At 40.5% G+C, this 25,681-nt stretch overlaps 1 protein-coding gene across 1 annotated transcript in view; it reads right to left on the bottom strand.

Annotated features, from left to right (window-relative positions):
- Positions 1–8,306: 8,306 nt before the first annotated feature.
- Positions 8,307–25,681, bottom strand: part of SUCLG2 (succinate-CoA ligase GDP-forming subunit beta) — a 287,354-nt gene continuing 269,979 nt past the window's right edge. The window contains exon 11 of the mRNA XM_069561842.1: positions 8,307–9,383. Coding sequence (XP_069417943.1) covers positions 9,268–9,383 — 116 coding nt within the window. The 3' untranslated portion in view covers positions 8,307–9,267. The remainder of the gene's footprint in view (positions 9,384–25,681) is intronic.

The following is a 25,681-nucleotide window of genomic DNA, read 5'->3' as shown; positions in this document are numbered from 1 at the left end:
ATTGACTTACAACACTATGTTAAATTCTGGTACACAACATTGTGATTCCATATTTCTAAACATTTCAAAATGAGTATGATGATAAATCTAGGTGTCATCTGTCACCAAACAATGATATTACATAATCATTGACTATATTCATCACATATTTTATTTCATACCTCAGTTCAGTTCAGTTGCTCAGTCGTGTCCGACTCTTCGCGACCCCATGAATCGTAGCACGGCAGGCCTCTCTGTCCATCATCAGCTCCCGGAGTTCACTCAAACTCATGTCCATCGAGTCGGTGATGACATCCAGCCATCTCATCCTCTGTCGTCCCCTTCTCCTCCTGCCCCCAATCCCTCCCAGCCTATGACTCATTTCTTAAAGTTTGTACCTCTTAATCTCCCTCACTTGCTGTTCTCCTCCAATCACCCCATCCCTCTGGCAATCAAGTGTATATATGACTGTTATGTTTGTTTTTTAAATTCCACATATAAATTATACAGTATTTGTCTTTCTTTGCCTGACTTATTTCAATGAGCACAATACTGTCTAGGTCCATCCATGTTGTTGCAAATGGCAGTATTTCATTCTCTTTTAATGGCTGAGTACTATTCCATTGTGTGTGTGTGTGTGTGTGTGTGTGTATAACATCTTTATCTGTTTGTCTACTGATGTGCACATATGCTGCTTCTTTATCTTGGCTACTGTAAATAATGCTGCACTGAATATAAGGGTGCATATATCTTTTTAATTTAGTGTTTAAAAATATCCAGAAGTATATGCTCTAGGAGTGTGGGTTGTGTAGGCCCTTCTGTTATGATAGGGTTGACTACTATGGGCACTCTGATAGGTGTGGCTGCTCCTGACCGAGTTGGCTGCCAACTCCAGCCTAGTGTGAATGCTGCTGGCTACTGGCGGATGATGCCAGGTCACGGCATGGCTGGCTGCATGACTCAGAAGTCCCAATCCTGGTGCTGTCCTGCTCGTGAGTGGAGCCAGGTCTTGGAATGGCTGTCTGCAGATATGTGGATCCTGGAGGTAGTGTTGGCCTGATAGTGGGCATAGCTGGGGCCCAGGAGTTCCAAGTTTGATGACAGCCCTTTCATGAGTGGGCTGGGTTGTGATCTACTCAGCTACAGCGCTGCAGGGATCCTGAAGTTGATGTCATGCCAGTGGTGGTTGGAGCTGGGACCCCACATGGCTAGCTGCTTATCTTGGAGAAGCTCCAGTTGACTGGATAGTGAGGGATATCAGATCTCAGTGCTAATAAGCCAGAGGCAGCATTCCAAAATGCAACTCACACAGCATCAGTGTTTTCATGGTAGAATGAGCTCTTCAAAATGGCAATGCCCAGCATCTATGTCCTCAGGATGAGTCCCAGTTGCCTCCTCCCTCTCCAGGAATGTCCAAGATCATCTAGTGCATCTGACCTGGCTCGATCAAATTATTGCTTCCTGTCCTGGGTCTCGAAGACTGTGAGAGTCTGTGTGCAAACTTTAAGAGCAGAGTCTGTTTCCTATAGTCCTCTAGCTCTCCTGAAAGTAAGCCCCACTGGTCTTCAAAGCAAGGTGTTCTGGGGGCTCTTCTGGTATAGAATTCCTGGGCTGGGGAGCCTAACGTGGGGCTTGGACCCAATGTTACTTAGGGAGAATTTCTAGAGTTGTGATTATCCTCCTGTTTGGGAGTTACTTACCTGAGGTGTGGGTTTTGACCAAGACTCGGCCCCTCTTACCCAACTCACTGTGGTTATTATCTTTAGTTGTGAAGGATGATTTCTGCTAGTCTTCAGGTTGTTCTTATCAATAGTTGCTCTTTAAATAGTTACAATTCAGGTGGGCATGTGGGAGGAGGTGAGCTCAGGTTCTTCCTACACCATCATGCTGGCCACTTGCCCCTTAACTATGAACATTTTTACGGCCATTGAGCCTTACTAAAAAACTGCCCTCCAGAAAGGTTTTACTGATTACAAGACAATTGCACATGAAAGGGGTGTATCTACCTCCCTATATTTTGCCAACCTTGTTTATTTGCTTTCTTGTTAATATAATTGGACTTTTGTAAAAAAATTAAAACTATAAAATGCAATTTACGTATTTCAAATGTATTCAAATAATTTATGATTGTTTTTTGAAATTCACATGCAATATCTGAAAGCTTATGTCATGTACACACACACTGTACAATATTCTAAAGACTTAACAGAAATGTAAAGGATTCTTATTAATGGGTAAAAAGGCATCTTTAATGGCATTGAAACATGTATACGATCATGTAAGAAACTAATCGCCAGTCTATGTTTGATGCAGGATGCTTGGGGCTGGTGCACGGGGATGATCTGGAGGGATGATGTGGGGTGGGAGGTAGGAGGGGGGTTCATGTTTGGGAACTCATGTACACCCATGGCGGATTCATGTCAATGTATGCCAAAACCAATACAGTATTGTAAAGTAAAATAAAGTAAAAATAAAAATTTAAATTAAAAAAAGGAAAAAAAATAAAGAAAAAAAAGGCAATTTTTAAAGCAACTATATAAAACTGGGGGCAATTTATAAAATAGACTTAAATGTTTAAGACACAGTGTTGAAGGTAGGAAAAAATGACTTTTAAAGTAAAGGATGAAATGTTTTTCAGAAAGTAATAGCTGTTTCTTTGAAATCCAGAAAGAAAGGTTACTAACTATTCTTCCCATGAACACATGTGCAAAATGGTCACCTGATTGTATCCATGAGATAATATAAATGAGCAGGAAATAAAATCCAACTTATGCCTTTATTAACACATGCAACTCCTAATACAAGTTCTCCTACCTATCTCTGCGTCTATCCACCCTGAATCTAGAATAGCTTTATTGAGAATTCATATAGTATAAAATTTATCACTGAAAAGCATAGTTTAGTGGTATTCAGTATATTTAAGTTCTGTAACCACCACAACTATCTCATTTCACAACATTTTTGTCATCCCAAATGAAAACCCATTAGGACTCACTCCCCATTCTCCTCTCCTCTCTAGTCCTAGCAAACACTAATCTACATCCTATTTCTTTACATTTATGTACTGTGGACATTTCCTAGAAGTGGGATCACATGATATGTGGCCTTTGTGATTTTATTCCTTCCTTTGGTTTAATGAAGGTTCATTAAATTTTTTGAGGTTTCCAGTTCATCCATACTGTACCATTCCTGTACTTCATTTGTTTTATTTATGAATATGGATATACATCATTTCATTTATCCAGTCATAAGCTGATAGACATTTGGGTTGTTACCACTCTCTGGAAAAACTTTCTGCAAATGGTTTAAGTTATTTTAATATATTCAACTTGTCTTGCAGATTGTACTCTTAATACAAAGTCAAAAATTATTTTTTGAGAATATTCAACATTAAAATATAACTTAAACTCCAAATAAGAACCTCCAAATCTTGTAGTCCATACACGTCTCTGTCTGATCTCTGAGAACAGATCTCTAAATGACTGCTAGATAACGATTCAACTTCATTTCTTTCTCCTCTAGCTAGAAAAGGGCTAAAAGCGCTCCCAGTTTAAAAAAAAATGCCTCCACATACTTCCTGTGCACATAATGGAGGAACAAGAAAAAAAAGTATTTTCTCACAGTTGACATAAAATCTAATTAATTTTGGATTTGTGGAATTTGGCATAATGTACCTGGGAACTGCTGCTGGCCTATTTTGAATATCAAGACATGAGACGAGTTATGGATCTAAATTGTCCGGAAGAATAATGATACATTTAACTAAATTTTCTCCTACTACTATGCTAACACTGTCTCAGCTTTCACCTCTCTTATCCCTCTGCCTTTTGTCTTGTTTTGTCATCATTCTGTGTATTACAGAAGGCAGTGAATTAACAAGAAAGCACTTGGAATTAAGTTCCAGAAGGTGGCCCCTGTCTTAGACTTTACTATGTGGGTATGGAAATGTGCCATTCCCATTATAGTCTATACAACTTGTCCAACTGCAGAGGACAATCTTTCAGCTTTTAAATTTTCATTCCCAGGGCAGGGGGTACACTAAAGGGCAAAACACTCAAGTGTTCAGCTTGCTAAATATCTTTGTCTCCATCATTCTTTCCAATTATCCATCAGTATCAGCAGCAAAACTGTACTGAATTTAGGCTCTGACAGATTTAAACAAAAAAGCACTAGTTTTGGACTCAGCAGATCAGAGTTGAATTCTGACTGGTCAAATATTAGTTTTGTGTTCTTGGTCATGTTATACCTTCCCTGAGATATATATCACCTGTAAAACATTTTATCTGTAATAGAGGAATGAGACACTCACAGAGATGCTAAGATTAAGGCAACATCTGTAAAGTTCCTGGAACACAGTAAACACTGAATCAATGTGGGCTCTTCTGACGTCAAAGTAATGCATAAAACCCCACTAGATTTAGACTGAAGGGCTATGCTGCCCAAAATGGTAGCTAACAGCAACAAGTGGCTAAATTTTTTTTCACCATATGGCATGTGGGATTTTAGTTCCTGATCAGGGATACAACCGCCATCCCCTGCATTGGAAGTGTGGAGTTTTAATCACTGGAAGGCTAGGGAAGTTTCAGGCGGTTACTAAGACTATTATCAAAATTAAGTAATCTTTAAAATTAAGTTTTCAGTGCTTAACAGCCTCATGTAGCTAGTAGCCATATACTGGATAGCACCAATACTTACCATCACCATCATCACAGAAGTTCTACTGAACAATGATGCACTAGAAGTGACAGAACTCAATGAAAACCAGAAGCCTAGAAGCCTAAATTCTTGCCACTATGTAATTTTAGCAGAGCAACTTTATCTCACTATGCTACTGTTCCTCAAGATAAAATGTAATAATGCCTTTATAGCAACATTACAGACATCAGGTGCACTGAAATAATTTTTCTTTGCCTTCTTACCATCTTCCCAGGACCCCAAGATTAAATTATGCACAAAAATTAGCAGGGACCACTTTGAGTATGACTCAATAGACACAGATCTTTGGGAGTTCAATATTCATAGCCATGATTTGATGTTATTCCAACACACCTGTAAGTAGTTAAGAATAGCGTATTTCAGAAGCACACCTAGCTATGTGCAGGCACTTCTTGGGGTGATGGAAAGAAACAAAGTAACACAGTTAAAAAGGTATTCATTGGCAAATGTCCTTTTGTAGACAAATCAATTTTCATTGGGTTTAAAATGCAAAGGTCAGAGATCCTATTTTCTACTTATTTGTTTCACTTTAATGCCTAAATCTGCCTTTCCCAGATTTAGAAACAATAATCTGGGCTGTCATTGTGAGGATAATACTGTAATTTTTTTTTTTAATACAGAGAAGGGGTTGACAAACTTTTTCTGTAAAGGTCCAGAGTAAATGGTCTAGGGCCATGAATTTTCTATCACAGTTACTTAATTCTGCTGGTGTGGCATGAAAACCACCACAGAATGTAAATAACTGGTATGGTTGTGTCAATAAAACTATATAGTCCCTCAGGCCTACATTTGCCAACTTCATATGTAGAAGGACATGGAAGAACATAGCTTTTCCTGCTCTTCTTCACAGTATTTTTTACCATATGATTTTTTTCATTTATTTTATTTGAACATACACTGTATCCTACAAATAATCAGTTTTAAATGTTTAATTTAGAAATGTCAAAACATTTTTTCTTCTCATTTTTATTAAAACATTGAATATAAATAATATAATTCTTTAGGACAATACCTTTATTTTCATGCTGATAGCAAACTGAGAAGGGTGGTCACAGTATATAAACTGTAAAATAACAAATTAAATGATTCATAGATCTAATAAGGTCATTCAAAGTTTCATACCTATTTTACTAATTCATGAGTTGAATTTAAACTTAAATAGAAAACCAAAATTGAGCTAAGAGCCTCAATGCCATTACTTCTTCAGTTCACATTACTGTTCTAGACAAATAAATCAAGGTCAAATATTTAGATGACTCAAGCAGCATCTATTCAAAAAACTTGGTAACTTGTATGCATAGGTTAAGAATGGACTGCCAAGAAATGATGAGAAATTAATAAAATAAAATCATGACATTTCAGAGTTGGAAGAGTCCTTATAGAACAACTTGTTCAACATCAATGCTCTATGGATGATGAGTGTGGTAATCTTTTATTTTTCCCTTCCAGAAAACACTGTTTCTTCTTATTAGATCCTCGAGTTTCTTATGGAATTACCCCTTCCTTTCTTACTCTCAGCTCTGGTAGTTTGAATGAGGGTGGTCTTGTTATCAGGCCAAAAGTGGGGATTTAACCCAGAGAGAACTCATCAGAGCTCTGTAAACTCTTGACCAGAGGTCTGGTTCAGAGGAAAGTTTCTGACCTAAAATCGTCACCTACATTCTGGGATGTTTCTTAGAATTGCCAGGAGAGAACCAACCTTCCTTCCTCCCTTCCTTCCCTTTTCCTTCACCCTCCCTCCTTCCTTCCCTTCCTTTCATTCTTTACTCTTTCTTGCCCCCTGCCCCATTCTTTCTCTCTTAAGGATGCAAACTCTTGAGAATATCTACCTGGGATGGCCAGCAGCCATTTTGCCACCTTGTGGAAATGGCCCATCTGAGAATGAAACCAATACAGAGACTAGCATCTCTGAGATGCAGAGTTCACATTCTGAGGCTCTGAGTTTCTGGATCTAGCCTTAACTGTAGCTGAAAATGTCTGCCTTTTGTAATTACAAGAACGAAATCATCCCCCCCCAACCTTTTTTCTTAAGCTTGAGTTGGTTTTTTGCCACTGCAAAAGAGCTTATACAAATATAAGAGGTTGTTCAACAGAAAGAAGTGAATGTTGGTAAGTGGGAAGGTCAGGACTTCAATCCCCTCTAAATCTGATGCTGGTTCTATGAGACTGACAGATAGACTAGCAAACCCATTAAAATCTTACATGCAAAGCAGTTTGGGTAAAAAGTGTGTATTACTCTTTAAGCTTCTTTGAGTACTGTATTTAGACTCTCTCTTCCTTTCATAGATACTCTTGTTTAGGATAGGGCCATGTATAACAAATACTGATCAGATTTAAAGGAAATTATTTTTCACCCTTACATATAGTACAGCTGAAGACTTGAAGGGGACATCAGAAGGTCAGAAATACAGGACACATTGGAGTAGGTAATATACAGGCTTCAGATCCACAGCACCAATTGCCCCCAATTCTCCTGTGTACCCTCAGTCTGTGTGGCTGTGCCTTAACACATACCAGTAATTCACTCCATAAAAATCCATGGAAACTGTACTGTGTTCAGCACCAGGGATACGATGCAAACCACATCAATTCAATACTTTGAGCTTCCAAGAAAGTATAGCTTCCCACATCTTTGAAAACAAAGGGCTCCTTGTTATTATTTAACAAAATAATCACACAAATGATTTCATTTCTTTACCCCCTCCTCCAAACTGTATTGATTAGAAATATCCATATACACAGCCAGATTAACATAAGCCTTAACAAAGGGTAAAGGATTCAAATATGTAGTTTTTGTCTAATTGATAGAGTATACATTATTTCTTTCACAATACTGACTAGTTAAGCTATCACAATCGAAACACACTTAAAAAGACACTGTTAGTATTTTTCATGTGAGTGAGTGAAGTTGCTCAGTCGTGTCCGACTCTTTGCAACCCCGTGGACTGTAGCTCTCCAGGCTCCTCCATCCATGGGATTCTCCAGGCAAGAATACTGGAGTGGGTTGCCATTTCCTTCTCCAGAGGATCTTCCCGACCCAGGGATCAAACCCAGATCTCCCGCATTGCAGGCAGACGCTTTAACCTCTGAGCCACCAGGGAAGCCCCCTTCTGTGTAACAATTAATAAAGGATGTAAGACCGATCTATAAAATGAGTTCTTCCTCCATGATAAACACAGATCTATAAAACAATGGTGTTTTAACTTCTGTCCAGATATGAAGGTTTTGAGAACAACGTACAAACTGGTTAAAAAGAGTATGATCTGTGACACATTTGTACATTGAGAGGAAAACAGCTAATGTTGGAACCTGAGCCACATAAGTGAGATTATATCTGAATATTTCCTACAATGCTACGCAAACTAAGGCCATGTTTTAACTGTCAGATATTTGTGGCACTTACCTGGGCTTCCAGGGTGTATAAAAATTTTCATCCTTTGATTAAGTAATCTCCTAACAGATATAGTCACTGAAAAAGTTGAGTAGAACTGGAATAATCCTGGGACAACCCAAATTTTCTATCTCTGGCTATATTGCCTAAGACACTAGTATCTTAATAAAAGAAAAAAAATTGATGAATAAAATGGATTAAAATGAGAAATACACAGATCTTAGAGTTTATAAAACAGGATTTTATTCGAATCTACATATAGATAAAAATTTACCAAAAATTTAACACAAACCTAAATCACATTCTTTCCCACCACAAAAATGGACACTATGCAAAAAAGCCACATTCTCTCAATTACATTTTCCCAGGTGGTAGATTCAGGGGGGAAATAGGAAGGGAGAAAAGACAGTGACACTCACAGCATATTTTGATTTCAGTGTTGTCATCCTGAAATGACTCAGTCAGAGATTTCCATAAGAATCAACCTTCAGTTCTGATGTTAAAAGAGAAACTTCTACTCCAAAATCACAAGTAAGGCTTCTGGCTTCATTTTCAGTATGAGGTAAACAGCATATTCAATATTAAGGCAAATGGTAGGATACATGTATGTGGTATTAATTATGAATCTTCCATTGTAAAATACATTTCATGGATCTCCTAAACATGTTGGAATTCAAAATAGTAAAAATGCTTGCAGTTTATAACAGCTACTTGTTTCAGTGTCTTAGCTGCACCTTTTTGATGGCAAATCTGTTCAATGTAATCTTGTCTGACTTTTTTTTTACAGCATGCATTTTTTTTTTTTTAAACACAATACAAATGTTCACCAAAATAGCTGCAAATGAACCAGGGCCTGATCTCAAATGCTGTATACACACACACTGTCTGGCCTTGTAGACTGCTCCATTGGCAAAACAATGGTGAGCTGACTCACTATGACAGAAAATTATGAGAACGCAGGTCACTAAATTAATAAAGGCTATAAGGGAAATTAAGTTGTCTAGACATCTTATTCAAAAAATACAATTTAAATTTTTTAAACAAAAAACTTGTAATTCTTGCTCTTCCCCTTCTCCATCCGCCCTTTTCCCCCAATGGAATAACCATTTTCTTCACAGTGGTGAGAGAACCATCCCTTTTTATGGGTAAGTGCACTTCTTCTGAAGGATCAGGGCAAGGCATCACTTCTTAGCCACGCTGGCCACAGCTTTCTTGGCTGCATCCTCCAGGTCGACAGCTGAAGTGATGGGGAGTCCGCTGTTACTGAGAATGTTCTGGGCCTCGTGGACATTGGTTCCTGGAAGGGAGTGGGGGGATGTTGTACAGTCACTGAGATGGAACTGAAGGTGATGCCCCAGGAAGTTTCATACAACCTGAAGTCGTGAGATGCCTGAGTCTCCTGTACATGCGTGCATGCTAAGTTGCTTTAGTTGTGTCTGACTCTTTGCAACCCCATGGACTGTAGCCCGCCAGGCTCCTCTGTCCATGGGATTCTCCAGGCAAGAATACTGGAGTGGGTTGCCATGTCCTCCTCCAGGGGATCTTCTTGACTCAGGGATAGAACCTGCATCTCTTGCATCTCCTGCATTGGCAGATGGGTGCTTTACCACCTGGGAAGACCGCCTGAATCTTCTAACACCATTTAAATACAATTCAGGTCAATTTTTTATGATCCAGATCTGGCTATTCAGATATATTTAGATGACAAATTTATTTTTTTCCTCTTTTTAATTAAAATGCCTGGCATTAAAAAGATATTGTCTCTATTTTCTCTGGCATTAAAAAAAACTGAAATAATGAGGTTCTTAGACGATTGTGAACAAAGATTAACAACCACTTGTTCAACTAGTTTGAAAGAGGAAAATCTTCTTAAATAGAAATATCTTTTGACTGGATAGTCTGAATATGGAATATAAAGAAGAAAACTTTGTGCACACAAAAATTAGCAAGAGAATGGTAAGTCAGGGCATTAGCATGATATGGAGTATGGCAGTAACACAGGAAGATGCTCAGGATGAATCTACTTATAGCTTCTCACCAGGAAGAAAATTAAAAAAACAGATTCTAATCAATGTCACAGACAGGAAGGATGATGTGACAAAACCTGTATCAAGTGATAGTCCAGCTACAAAAAAAGATGAAAGACAGGATTTTCAGGAGACTAATGGACATTTTTTTCCTGATAAAAGCTAAAATTGCTGCTGGTAATCCACACACTCAAGTGAATTTAATGTAGTTTTGGCTCATTCCAGAAGTCCTTTGTCTTAATCTCTTGAAACAAAACGTCGGAGTCATGAGCTAATCTGAGATCTGAAGTTAGAGAATCTGCTCACTGGCTCAAATCCACTGCCTGGAGACAGTGACAGTATTCAAAGTGTCCCTTTATGCTTCATCCTCATTCTACCTAATAAAAATGGCAGAAGCCATGAAAATGAGCACTGTAACCTCTAACGACATCTCTTGACCATTTCTGGTGGATCTGTAGCATATGCAGGCCAAACCATCCCACCTAATTGTGTTCTTCGGTGACTATTTAACATGCAAAACACCACTCTGTTCTTTTCAATGTGAATAAGCCCCGGGGAGAAATGTGATAAAATTTAAGTGTCTAATGAAATATCTCATCTTATATCATCTCCAGTGCTTTTATCTAGTTAGTAAGAGAGAGCCTATTTATAAACAAAGACCTTGAAATATAGTCCTTGGAGGACCTCAGAGTACAAATAAAAAGGAGATGCTTGGTCAGCATGTTTCATACCAAAGGCAAAGGCAAGAATTAAGGAGGTACAATTGAGCTGAGAAGGCAGTATAGTACTGATTCTCCTGGCACAAACTGGGTCCACCAAAGCAGTGTTGAAGGGGACACTGGACACTGTGTCTTTGGCTCAAGGCTGATGCGGGTCACCTTACACAGGAATCTGATGAATGGACTCCATGACAAGCAAGAACTTAAAACATAGGGAAGTTGTTACTTAAAATCCCTACACTCCCATCCTGACTCTGTCATGTATTAATTGTGTAGTTTTGGATAAATCATTTAAATCCTTTGAGCATCAACTTCTTAATCTTCAGACATAATACTGTGATCATCTTCCTCACAATGAATATTGATTAAGCGTATGTCAGGTACAGTTCTAAGGGATTTACATGTGACACATGAAAACTTTACAATGAATCTGGATAGGTCTGGTTGTACCTATTTCACAGATGAGATAACTGAGGCACAGAGAGGTTAAAAAACTTCTCTACAGTCACACAGGTTGTAAGAGGCAGAGATGGTACTTGAATCCTGTTCTAATTTTGTCCTAAAGGCATACTAGTCTGTTTTCCTATCTTCAAAATGAGGAAAATAATGCTGGTAGCAGAGATCGCCATGAGAACCAAATGAAATAATAGGTGTGAAAGCATTCTGTAAATGGCAGTCTCTGTGGCAGTCGTGGCTGGCTGTTTACCAAAGCTCCATGCTCCTCTGCTACAGTGGGGAGCTAATGCTGGGAAAGAGCTGCCAAAGAGGAACTGCAATTCCCAGGCCCCGTTCCAGGTTAGGGAGTGGGGTCGTGTGACAGTCCTGGTCAATATACTGTGAATAGCACAGAGTCGGACATGACTGAAGCGACTCAGCAACAGCAGCAGCAATGAAACACATGCCTGTGAAGTTTCTTCCACTTTTACTCTCTGTATTTCCTCTGTTTTCCTTGTCTGCCTTCTGAAATGTTGCCAGCCAGAAAAATATTGGATGGCAGCTCTTTTTCAGATGACAATGACTCCTTTAGCATCCATGTTTGGGTAACCCTGCAGAGCCAAGCACCCGGCTCCTCATCCTCTCTGACTTCGTATGAATCAGAACGAAAACCCTACTATATTGCTTCTGAACATATCTGTTGTTATAGGAGTGAGCATTACATTTTTATAAAAAATTCATTTATCTTTGTTGATTTTTGCTATGGTCTCTTTTGTTTCTTTTGCATTTATTTCTGCCCTAATTTTTAAGATTTCTTTCCTTCTACTAACCCCGGGGTTCTTAATTTCTTCCTTTTCTATTGCTTTAGGTGTAGAGTTAGGTTATTTATTTGACTTTTTCCTTGCTTCTTGAGTTATGCCTGTATTGCTATGAACTTTCCCCTTAACACTGCTTTTACAGTGTCCCATAGGTTTTGGGTTGTTGTGTTTTCATTTTCATTCGTTTCTATGCATATTTTGATTTCTTCTGTGATTTGTTAGTTATTCAGCAGTGTGTTGTTCAGCCTCCATATGTTGGAATTTTTAATAGTTTTTCTCCTGTAATTGAGATCTAATCTTAATGCATTGTGGTCAGAAAAGATGCTTGGAATTATTTCAATTTTTTTGAATTTACCAAGGCTAGATTTATGGCCCAGGATGTGATCTATCCTGGAAAAGGTTCCGTGTACGCTTGAGAAAAAGGTGAACTTCATTGTTTTGGGGTGAAATGTCCTATAGATCTCAATTGGGTCTAACTGTTCTATTATATCGTTTAAAGTTTGTGTTTCCTTGTTAATTTTCTGTTTAGTTGATCTATCCACAGGTGTGAGTGGGGTATTAAAGTCTCCCACTCTTATTGCGTTATTGTTAATTTCCCCTTTCATACTTGTTAACATTTGTCTTACATATTGTGGTGCTCCTATGTTGGGTGCATATATATTTTTAATTATTATATCTTCTTCTTGGATTGATCCTTTGATCATTATGTAGTATCCTTCTTTGCTCTTTTCACAGCCTTTGTTTTAAAGTCTATTTTATCTGATATGAGTATTGCTATTCCTGCTTTCTTTAGGTCTGTATTTGCATGGAAAACCTTTTTCCAGCTCTTCACTTTCAGTCTGTATGTGTACCCTGTTTTGAGGTGGGTCTCTTGTAGACAACATATATAGGGGTATTATTTTTGTATCCATTCAGCCAGTCTTTGTCTTTTGGTTGGGGCAGTCAACCCATTTACATTTAAGGTAATTATTGATAAGTATGATCCCGTTGCCACTTAATTTATTGTTTTGGGTTCAAGTTTATACACCCTTTTTGTGTTTCCTGTCTAGAGGATATCCTTAAAGATCTAAACATAAGACCAGAAACTATAAAACTCCTAGAAGAGAACACAGGCAAAACACTCTCTGACATACATCACAGCAGGATCCTCTATGACCCAGCTCCCAGAATATTGGAAATAAAAGCAAAAATAAACAAATGGGACCTAATTAAACTTAAAAGCTTCAGCACAACAAAGGAAACTATAAGCAAGGTGAAAAGACAGCCTTCAGAATGGGAGAATATAATAGCAAATGAAGCAACTGACAAACAACTAATCTCAAAAATATACAAGCAACTCCTGTAGCTCAATTCCAGAAAAATAAGCGACCCAATCAAAAAATGGGCCAAAGAACTAAATAGACATTTATCCAAAGAAGACATACAGATGGTTAACAAACACATGAAAAGATGTTCAACATCACTCATTATCAGAGAAATGCAAATCAAAACCACAATGAGGTACCATTTCACGCCAGTCAGCATGGCTGCGATTCAAAAGTCTACAAGCAATAAATGCTGGAGAGGGTGTGGAGAAAAGGGAACCCTCTTACCCTGTTGGTGGGAATGCAAACTAGTAGAGCCACTATGGAGAACAGTGTGGAGATTCCTTAAAAAACTGGAAATAGAACTGCCTTATAACCCAGCAATCCCACTGCTGGGCATACACACCAAGGAAACCAGAATTGAAAGAGACACATGTACCCCAATGTCCATCACAGCACTGTTTATAATAGCCAGGACATGGAAGCAACCTAGATGTCCATCAGCAGATGAATGGATAAGAAAGCTGTGGTACATATACACAATGGAGTACTACTCAGCCATTGAAAAGAATACATTTGAATCAGTTCTAACGAGGTGGATGAAACTGGAGCTGATTATACAGAGTGAAGTAAGCCAGAAAGAAAAACACCAATACAGTATATTAACGCATATATATGGAATATAAAAAGATGGTAATGATAACCCTGTATGCGAGACAGCAAGAGACACAGATGTATCGAACAGTCTTTTGGACTCTGTGGGAGAGGGAGAGGATGGGATGATTTGGGAGAATGGCACTGAAACATGTATAATATCATATACGAAACAAATCGCCAGTCCAGGTTCGATGCATGATACTGGATGCTTGGGGCTGGTTCACTGGGATGACCCAGAGGGATGGTACAGGGAGGGAGGAAGGAGGGGGTTTCAGGATGGGGAACACATGTATACCTGTGGCGGATTCATGTTGATGTATGGCAAAACCAATACAATATTGTAAAGTAACCACCAATTAAAATAAATTTATATTAAAAAATCATTTATTTTTGTTGAAGGATATTTCTTTACAATATTGTGTTGATTTCTGCTATGCGTCAGCATGAATCAGACATAGGTATACATATGTCACAAGCATTACTTTAATTAACATACTATTGTGTTAAGTGTGGGTGGCAGCTTCTAAAATGGTTCTCAGATGACTGACTATGACCTCTTGGTGTTCATGCCCCTTGAGTACAGGCTGGAGCAGTGGCCTGCCTCTAAAGGGGAAGAATATAGCAAATGTGATGGAAGGTCACTTCTGAGACTAAGTCCATCACCGCAGTCTTGCTTTCTCTGATATTCTTTTTGTTCACTCTAATGAAGCCAACAGCCATGCTATGGGCTATGGGCTGCCCCAGGGGGAAACTCACAATGCAAAGGACTGAGGGCAGTCTCCAGCCAGCAGGCACCAAGGAACTGAGGTGTTCATTCCAACAACCCATAAAGAGCTGCACCCCACCAACAACTGTGTGAATGTGCCTATAGGCAACAAGCCCCGCTCCCACCATCCCCACGAGGCAAGCTGCAACAGGACCCCAGTCCTGGCTGACACAGTGATTGGACTTGAGAGAGATCTTCAGCCAGAGGACAGAGCTGAACCAGCGCTGGATTCTGCACCAAAGAAATTGTAAGATGGTCAATGTTTTTTGTGCTGCTGCTGCTGCTAAGTTGCTTCAGTAGTGTCCGACTCTGCACGACCTCATAGATGGCAACCCACCAGGCTCCCCCTTCCCTGGATTCTCCAGGCAAGAACACTGGAGTGGGTTGCCATTTCCTTCTCCAATGCATGAAAGTGAAATGTGAAAGTGAAGTCGCTCAGTCGTGTCCAACTCTTCGCGACCTCATGGACTGCAGCCTACCAGGCTCCTCCATCCATGGGATTTTCCAGGCAAGAGCGGCAGCTAAATTTTGGGGCAGTTTGTTTCACATTAGAACTTAACTAATGCAGATGAAAAGATTTACTGTTTCATTAAGAACAACCTCAATGTGCATTTTGATTTGTTTGGTAAAGTTTCAGCCAAGGTCCCAGAGGCTGAAAAGTAGGACAGGGGATCAGACTGTGGCAAGTGTTGGTACCAGCCTAAAGGATTCCAACCTTAATCTGCAGGCTTATGTATAATAGTAGTGGCAGAGAGTTGAATCAGTCTTGACAGACACAGAATCGAATCAGTCTTTGGACTAGAAGGTCAATGAAAGTTAAAGATGGAAATTTTTATCTCCTTCAACAGAGATATGGACTTAGAACATTCTTTCCACCTGGGCTTCAGAGAAGAAAAATCTACATTAAGCTACAGAAGACTCAGAATTCTCCCTCTTCCTTTCTCAACACACAGCTCCCCAGATCCCCATGCATCACCCCAAGAGGCAGTCTTATCTGCCTGAACATCCCTCACCTTCTCATCTACTTCTCCTTGATATGACTCCTCTGTGGGTACAGGTCTCACCCACATACAGGTCTACACCAAGCTCTGCGTATCTGGACTGAAAGAGTTCTGCTAGGAGTGGGGATAACAACAATAAAAGTAGAAAGCAGCTTTCATTTCACACAGTTCACACATTGCTCTGGGGTTCTAAGCATATTTGCTTCCCTGTTCCTCAGTAGAAACCCTGAGATAGCTGCTATTATCTTCCTTTTACAGAGGAGAGGACTGAGGCACAAATAAGTTAAAGGCTAGTCCATATGGCTAGTAATAGGAAGCAGTGGAATGAACATTCAAATAATGCTTGACACACACACTCTGATACCTGAATAAGTCCTTCTTATGATTTTGTAAATATCTGTCATCATCATCCTTATAACAACAACAATAAAACATCTGGTTTACAAAGTCCTCCCATATTACTTTATCTGACCCTTAAAAGGAACTTGTAAATTTGATGTTTCTAAATAAACCCTTGAGTTCAATGTTTATAAATCAGTTCTTTTTCTTTTCTTTTTTTTTTTTTTTTAAGCCAAGAGCACTGAGGCTTAGTGACTGACTGGCAGAATTCAGTTTCAAAATCCTTTGCTTTCTGGACTCTATTTTGATTTCCCAGTGACTCTTGTTTGACATTTAAAACACGGAGCCCTTTCCCATGCATGAGATCATCAGAACCTCAATGAGGCTATAAATTATTCAAGAACAAGGATCATGTACAACTAGGATGTCTGCTCTTTTGGCTAAACCTTCTGTCCCCACAGTTCCTGCTCTATGAGGGACCATGGCATATTTTCTGCCCCAAGGCAGACCTTGACTGCTTCCAAGACACTTCCTTGCACCTGACCCAAGGGCAGTCCAAATACAGACCATGGTCATTAATCCAATTAGATTTGCTCTGTAGAGAATCTCAATGAGTGGTTTCCATGAAAGAGAAAGTAGTAGCATGAAAAGGACTTCTAGTCATAGGTAGGCAGATGAGAGAAAGACAGTGCAAATATGCAGAAGGTGGAGAGTCAAGTGAAGAGACCAAGGGCTGAAATGATGTTCCTGAGGTCTGCCTCCAACTCAGACCCTGCTCTTCCTGTGGGCCAGCTTTATTATGGCACCCATCCACTGAGAGAACTGTTGGTTCACCTTCCTTTCTGTGAGTATGCATGAATATTGCATACTCCTGATATGCATTATACCTCCTGATAAGTGGGTTGTTCTTCCTCATAACCAACTAGCCAGTTCCTGAATTAATACCCTTTTCAGCATCCAACTTAGCACCAGATATACCCAAGAGGGAAAATCACTGACAGAGAAACCCGTGAACCTGCAGACAAGCCTGCTATGCCCTCTACCCTGAGCTCTGCTGCCCTCTCTGCTTGGAGAACGCCATATGTCCATGAACTATCTTTTTAAATGACATTTCTTTGGGGATGCTTTCTTGTCACCACATCTCAACCCCCATCCTAGAGTAGTGGATTGGAAAATAAACTTCCCAAATACTTTGTACATCTAAAATCCCAGCACTATCAGGACTGCTTACTGACATTGCTCTTGTCCCCACTAAACATACGCTTTGGAAGGGCTGCCATTGCTCAGGTTTGCTCACTGTGTACCTCCAGGCACAGTGTCCCCCACAAAGGATGTGTCTGTGCACGGACTGAATAACCATGGACAGGCTCAACCATACAAAGTGAACTTCAAGCAGCAAGTGTGGGTGACTCCTCTTCTGAGCACCTTGCTGGCCCAACACCTCAAAATAATTCTTTTTATGAGGTTGAAATAAAAAACCCAAATGGCCTCAGGGAAAATGAAGAGGGTTGCTTCTGAGCTTTCTGAGTCCTCAATGCTTTCATTGGCCCCTCCTTCTAAGAAGGGCCACAGAGCAGCTGGCTGTGTTGAGTATCCTTGAGGGAGGCTCCAAGCTGCTGCCACTTCTAGCTGTCCAGGCATATGAGGTCACTGTGCTCAAGGTTAACAACCAGAGGTGGTGGCCAGGGTAACAGAGTGGATAGGGCAGCTCCACACTAACACAGGGTCCTTCTCTCCTTCCAGCTGCTCCTGCAGGGCCATATTAAAAGGCCTAATTTCTTCATAATTCCAGGATCCACTAAAGTGAATTTAATTATACTTGCAGTTACACTTCAATTGCAGTCTTAATTATGAAGCACATACTAGGCAAGCTCACAGCCAAGCAGTTTTAGAAGAGAATCTCGCAGTGGAATAGAAAGCTGAGGCATAGGACTATGAGGAGAAAGGGGAAATATACAGAGGAGCCTTGGTCAAATGAAAATCTGTCACACAAGATTGGGGGGTGGTGGTATCAGAAACAGAGTAAGAAAGAGAGAAACACACACACAACAGATGAGATGGAGGGCGTGGCTGAGCCAGGGGCAGGAGTCAAAAAGAAAGAGACAGAGAGACCAGATAAACAGAGAGGGAGAAGAGGAAAGAGACCAAAAAACAAACAAACAAACAAAAAAAGGAGAATGAGAGAAAGAATGGATGAAAGAGGAGACTAGAGATTGAGATGACTAAGAGAATGAAGGACAAAGAGAGATGAAGAGTCAAACAGAGAGAATGAGGGGGAACGAAGTGAGGATGCCAAGTTTCTTCCACAGCAGCCCTACCCTGACCCTGCCAGCATCTCCCTTTCAGCACCCTGGTCGATTTCTCCTTGGCTGGCAGGGCTAGGGACAGGCCAGGGAGAAGCAAAGCCAGGGCAGGCCCTGCAGCCCAAGGCTTGGAGAGGAATTACAAATCACTTCCTCATTCTGGTTCTGAGAGCAGCTGGAAGGGCAAGTGGAGATGCAAAGAAGATGGTGAGAAAGAACAGCCATCACTGAAACGAGGTCATTGGAAATGATGAGGGGAACGGAGGGAGCCTTCAACAAATGCTTGCTAGTCTGCAGATTCTTCTTGTTAATGACATCATGTGAGTACTTCAGCTTAGTTTCTTCTTGATTCACCAAGTGGCTGACACCTACTCCACATTCCCTTCCTGTCCTTATTTCTCAATAGAAACCATCATGGCTGCTAAACTGTGACACAGAATCAAGAGTTCCAAACAGACTGTTTATGCCTTTGCACACAATTACAAACGAAATTGATCTCTTTCCCACATTTAAATTGTGCTGCTGACATTTTCTGGTATTTATTAAAGGCTGGGTTTCTTTTTAATGAGGCTGCAAGACAACACTTTAAATAACCACCTGTACAGATACTGATCAACTTGTGCTGGTCGAAGTTCAGGCACTTCTTAATATTTGCCTGTTGAAAGCCACTCAGCTAAATGGTTACCTACCACTGCAGGCTTTAAAAACAGCAATAGAGTCACAAGGGACTGAGTTTAAAATGAAATCTTGCTCTATTGGTAGAGGATATTATAAAAAGAACAATAATAATTATTAAAATTTAAAAAAATTTCCCATCTCTTCCACATGATTTACCACTTACTTCCTGCCACTGGGTGGAGTGAGAGAGCTGTATACAGAGATGCAAAGTTAATTTATCAAAATTTGTTCCTTGTTTTCATTACATGGGAGAGAAGATAACAGTAGTGGTCTCTAATTACAGGGCTTTGTTCAAAAGGTGCAGCCCCTCCCCATCACTTAGGCCAGCTTTTTATCACAGGGCTGTGAAGAAAACTTCTCTCTAGTTTTAAAAAGTATTATTTTAATAGGAATTCAGCTTTTTCTAAAAAAATAATAGTTATTACAATTAATACAAGTTATTTTTAATACAATAGTTAGCACTTACTATATATTAGGTATAATAAATGTTCGTTGGACACGTCAGTAGAGGGGTTCACAAGTATACTACTGGTTGAATCTTCACAGCAACCCTAAAGCTGACACTGCTATCCCCACTCTACAAACAAGGCAACTGAGGTACTAGGGGGCTTAGGAACTTGCCCAACGTCCCTCAGCAAACCCGAGGCTAGAACCTAGGTTTGTCTGACTATAAAACCGCATGACAACCCTGCAGTCTTGGCCATTTAGTGCCAGAAGGACTCTCAGGGCTCCTTTGGGATCAGTCCCTTGTTCTCACTAGAGGAAACTGAGGTCCAGAGACGTGAGATGAAGTACCCGAACAACCAGCAAGCGATGACAGGTCTGTGTCTCAGGCTGGTGCAATGGCCTGGGGGACAAACTCAGGCTGCTTCCTCTTTTTGTACCACCTGTGAGCTGAGAATAGTTTTTACATTTTTTAGACAGTTGGGAAAAAATCAGAATAATATTTTGTGATACATGAAAATTACATGAAATTCAAATTTCAGTGCTCATAAATAAAGTTTCAGTGGAACACAGCCAAAGTGATTCATTTACAGATTGTCGATGGCTGCTTTTGTGCTCCAGTGGCGGAGCTGAGGACTTGTGACAGAAACAGCATAGCTCATAAATCCTAAAATACTCGACCCCTGTTTTGAGTAATTGAGTCTTTTTTTCGTTTTCCCCAGGATAGGAGAGGTCAGTGGAAACAAACCAAATACTATAAAGCAGCAGCTTCCTCCTCAAATGTTCACTGTCCCTGTGCCCTTGATCCTCCTTCATTATTCTTCCGAGTGACAATCAGATAGAGGAGGTCCATTTTCTTGGTGACACGTAAATTTAGAAAGCTTATCACATCTCTTGTGTCTTGTGATTGTACTGTTGGAAATGGAATAACTCATTGAGGATCAGAAGCAAAGCTCCTGCTGCATCTGTGGCCCCTCATTTGTTTAGGATGATGGGCATCTTACAGCTAGCACCTTGCAGGAGTCCATCCATATGGAATCACTCGAGTTGTACATAAAACCTCAGATAAAAATGAGAGCTGACAATCACTGAGACAGGGATCATTCTAGGTTATTTTAGAATTCATCTGTTCCTTAGAATATCCCTGTGAGGCTGATATATTTTTATTCCTGTTTCACAGATGAGGAAGCTGAGATTTAAACTTCGTTTTGGTATTGACTAGCTGAGCAACCTGGGAAAGTCACTGTAGCTGGATGAGTATCTTACTGAATACTGTGTATCCCTTATGTTTTATAAAAATTGAAGATGACATAAGATAGCCTGTGGGGGTGTATCATACATACCTACTGGCTTCAATGATTTCTTCTCACTTGGCAAGAAAAAAAACCAAATGCCCAGGCTGTGAACATGAGTAGAATTCCTATGATGACAGCCGGAGGTGGCAGGAAGCTGACTGCCAGATTCTTTACGTTTCCTTGAATGGTGTATATGTGTTTATGATCACACAAGCAGGTTTAGGATCAGATCTAACATAATGGTTGAGGGCTTGTGACAGATGCCTATGTTCTTCCTCTCCTCTGTATGAACTCTCAGACAAGCAACACAGATATTAATGCAAACCAAAGGCTCGGGAGTCCTTATGTTAAACTAGAATAGGAGGAGCCCTCTGGTAAGTAGGATACATTACAGTCTGCACCTGCTCAGGTAAGAATGTTCTAAGAAAGAAGGAATGTTCCTTCACCTGAACATCTACCTGCACGTGGACTTCCCTTTCATGCCTTCCTTCAGCACACCTCATGGCTTTCAATCCCTGTATTGATATATTCTAACTTACAGTGATTGCAGGGGTTTTCATACATAATTTCGGTGGTGTGAGACTTCTGTCTGATATGCTATCTTTGGAACCCCACTGCTGCCTAAGAAGTGACGTGACATGACTGCATCACTGCACATACTCTGAACATACCTGGGAGAAATCTCTGAGTAGACATCATTGTTAATGTTTTGCTGAAAAGAAGTTATTGCCTGTCAAATGCTTTGTTGGATCTCAATGAAATCTTCCAAAGCTGAGGACAGAAAGAGATTTAGACATAGGTACCATGGTGAGTTTCCAGGGTTCTAGGTCTGGATGCTAGTCTCTTCTCTACATGAAGCAACAAACTATGTCCCACTGTTTGCTTCTGTAAAATAAGATTTACTGTGGCATAACCATGCCCATTCCTTTCTATATTGTCTGTGCTGCTTCGGCACCGTGATGGCAGAGCTGAGTCATTGCGACAGGAAATAACATGGCTCACAAAGCCTAAAAAAAATTCTGTTGTTTACAGAAAAAGTCTGCAGATCTTGTGGTATACCACCCAAATTTTTGGCCCTGTGGCCCAGTCTCCTCTGGTGCTTCTCCAGCTTTAAGCTGCTGCTTCCTACTTCTGGTGCATGGGTTGTGATATTTCTAGGGATGAAGATCCCACCTATGATCTCTTTGAATAGACAATGGTCAGTACTTGGCTCAAGTGTCCTCGCTCTCCTTACCCACATCAATAATTATCACAGACCTCTTTCCTGCTGACCGGGGCTACAGCCTTGGAATCTTCCTTGGCATAACACTCCTGGCAGCTACTGCCAATAAATATATAGAAGGTGGCATGACATGAAAGCTATTTGTCATTCCTGCCCTAAAATAGTCCATGAGAAAGTCTCTCAGCTTGGGCAGCTCTGTCTCTGGATATACTCAAGGTGGTGCACTCTGGGAGAGGCTTATAAACAGAGCATGCCTGTCACCTGTAAAACAGCACAGACTGAATCTGCTGTCTTTTCCCTCATAGCTATGTGTTTTCTCTTTCTTCCTCTATGATGGCTGATAGAATACGACTTTCAAATGTTACATAAGGAACTGACTGGTCACAGGGAAAATACTCAGGGAGCAGATGGCAGTACTGTGAGGTCATAAGCAGGACTCAGGATATGATAGTTCCCATTGCTCCTTATTAAAGTGCCCCACCCCAAGCTTCTGCTCAGAAAATCAACTTGTTTTTGAAGAGATGTCCACTGCTTAGACTGGAGTGGGCACTTGACCAAAAGGCAGTCCACTCCTAAGGCAGAATAATGACCTGTGATGTACCTGACAGGGACATTTTCCCTCCATGCAGGGGGCAGTCATTGGCATAATATGCCCCATCTCTTCTCTGACTGACTCCACAGTGGCAGTGGAGGGCTCTATCTGACCAAATGTATGAAAGGAGAAAGTTGGCAGGGATGGCCCAGCCCCATCCTCTGGCCTTCCTTCTGCCGTGATGCTCACAGTCAGCCCAGGTCAACCTCTGCCCCTCAGCATTCTGCCCTGGGGTAGGGGAGGGAGGCCCACCCAAGTCCAGCGGTACCCATGACTGGCTGTGGACAGCTGCCTAATATGGGAGTTAGGCAGAGTAACAGCTCACTTTTAGTACACAGTAAGTTACCTACTTCAACTTCTCTACCAGGAATGAAGGCGATATTTTTCCTCTGTCCTTTTTCTTATTTCTCACAGTACCAGAACCCAGACAGGGAAAAATCTGTTTGGTCCCCTCAAAGATCCCAATAACACTGTCTGGCTGGATGGGCTGTGGACAACAGGAGGGATGGTTATCACAGAAGCTTAAACAATTGACAATCTGCGGGATCTGGACTTCTAGGGAATTGAGGAAGCTGGCTGGTCCTAGTGAGAGGCTGAGGGGGTAGAGGCACCAAGAAAGAAAAAGAGGGAGTGAGAAGGTCAGAGTAGGGGGGTTTCCAAGTACAATGCCATTAAAACCTTACACTAAACATCTAATTTACTGAGGTGGTCAGAGAATTTATGGTGGTAACATCCATAAAACTGAAAAAAAAAAAAAGCTGCATAAAACAGAGGCCATCTTCCTTGAAGGAGCCCTAGTCCTGTAATTATACTGACTGCTCCCTTCAAGTGCAGAAGGCTTTCACTTGGGCAAGTTAGTCACACAAACTACCAAGGGATAAAATGAGAGTGCAAATTGCCAAATACAGTAGACTCTTTGTCTGGAAACTTAAATATTAGATCATAAAAAGCTTTAACTAGCTTAATACTTTAGGTAGGTCCTATGAGACTTGATCTAAGGTTTAAGAGTGGCAAAGTTTAAGCATTTAGAAGTGTTTATTGATTGAGACAATGAGAGGATTTAAGTCTTGTTGACAGAACAAGATTTTCTCCAATGGCTCGTTTTGTTTAATCTGGTGATGATGAATTAAACACGATGGAAGAGACACAGGAAGAAGATGCTAGTGATAAAAAGGAGGAGAGGATGTCAACATGAAGTGAAAATGGTCCCAGTAAAGAAGCACCCACTGGTGACACTAAAGGAGGGAGGAGACAAACAGAGTGAGGCAGAAAGTCAGGTGAGGAATGGGGTGTGCAGAAAATGGAAACTGGAAGAGCAGGGACAGAAGAAAAATGAGAATCAAACAGACAGGAAGAGAGACATGTCCTGACAGAAAACATCAGAACCCTCATCCAGGAGCCGTGCTCCCAATGACAGCCACGTGAGAACTGAAACGCAGCGAGAAGGGAAGATATACTCGGGGAGGCTGGGGTGCAGGTGAGGACCAGGCCCATCTCATCTTGCAGGGAGCAGGAACTGAGAAAGGAAAATGCAAGAAGGCAGAGGCCAGCGGTGCTATCAAACAGAGCCAGATGCCAGTCCTGCTGGGCATCTGCGCTTACTCTGCCCAGGATGGTGCTGCCACTCAGCAGGGCATCCCTTAGTCTCTGCAGTCTCAGAGTATAAGCAGCAAGCCTAGAGCACAAACCTTCTGAACGAAAACTTTCCCAAACTAGTCGCTCACAGTCAATCTGCCATAGCTGACTTTCTGATGGGAGTCACAAAGACAATCACACTCTCCTCTCCAGGTCTCATATTGTAGCATAACTGAAGCCTCGATGAATGGACGGCTGCCAAGCAGATGGACACAGCTGAAGGCTCGGTGGCTGTCTCTTAATGCTTCAGTGCTCAGGGTTTCTTTTCCCCTTAAGCAGACCAAAGCACAGCGCAGCAATTTCTCTGTGTCCATGCTAAGAAGGACACTTGATGTGCATACATCTGATGTGGGTCCAATCTGTCAGTATTTCAGGAAGGCTTATCAAGAAAGTGTTAATAAGAGAAACAGAAGACAAAGTTTCTGACTCAGGGATGTTTACATTCTCAATAACTTTAGAAAGTTTATGGAACATTAGTGAGATTGGAAGGATAAGGAGGGACACCACAAGGGATTCTTGTTTCTAAAGACATTTGGCAAAAGAAAAGTTAAGATGTTTATGTTGCTGAAACAAAATTTTGGTACTGAGTGAAAAAATTAAATTGAGATTTGGCTATGAGAAACATTCCAATCTATAGATTGTCTAGACTCATTACCACTTCCTTATGAACTTAACTTTGAATTATAATGAACATCTGCGAGAAAAGTAAATTCTTCTTCAGGCATATGAGACACAGAAGTTGGCTGCAGACTGAAGTGGGATAGTAAGAAAGAAAAATCAATTCTGAAAAAGAAAACTCCTGAAGGTTTTAGCAGATTCTGATCCAGCACCATAAAACTTCCCATGTGGAATGCAGAGCCTTGGCTAAAACATGTCTGCATGCTAACTAAACACACCAAGTTGTCAATAAATGTCTGTACATTTCTCAGTCGGATCACAGGTTGGGCTAAACTAACCATCTAGGTAATTTCTGTGCCAAGTCTGTATACATTTCAAAAAGGAAGGAAAAAATAAAACTCATTTCATTTGTTCTTTATTCATGTCAGGAACAAAGTTCTATAAAAGCTAAACTCCCTGCAAAAGTGTGCTTGTTCAATTTACCAAAGAGTCTTTTAAATAAAAATAATCCTATATCTCAGTTGATAAAGTCTAGTCTGATAAGGCAGGTAAATACATGTAATTATAAAGTCACTAAATTTTCAGAGAGTAATCCTTTCCTTATCCACTGGTAAAATAGCCTGTAATTATTATACAGCTGAGAACAAAGATCTGTCCACAAAATCCCACTAAATGCAGCCTGATTTGATTGAATAAAACTTTTCACATCTGGATATTTCTAATACACCATGTATGGCAACAG

This window comes from Ovis canadensis, chromosome 19, assembly GCF_042477335.2.
Source record: "Ovis canadensis isolate MfBH-ARS-UI-01 breed Bighorn chromosome 19, ARS-UI_OviCan_v2, whole genome shotgun sequence".
Taxonomy (NCBI): Eukaryota; Metazoa; Chordata; class Mammalia; order Artiodactyla; family Bovidae; genus Ovis; species Ovis canadensis.
The sequence above is the reverse complement of the archived record's forward strand: the minus strand, read 5'-3'. Positions and strand labels throughout refer to the sequence as shown.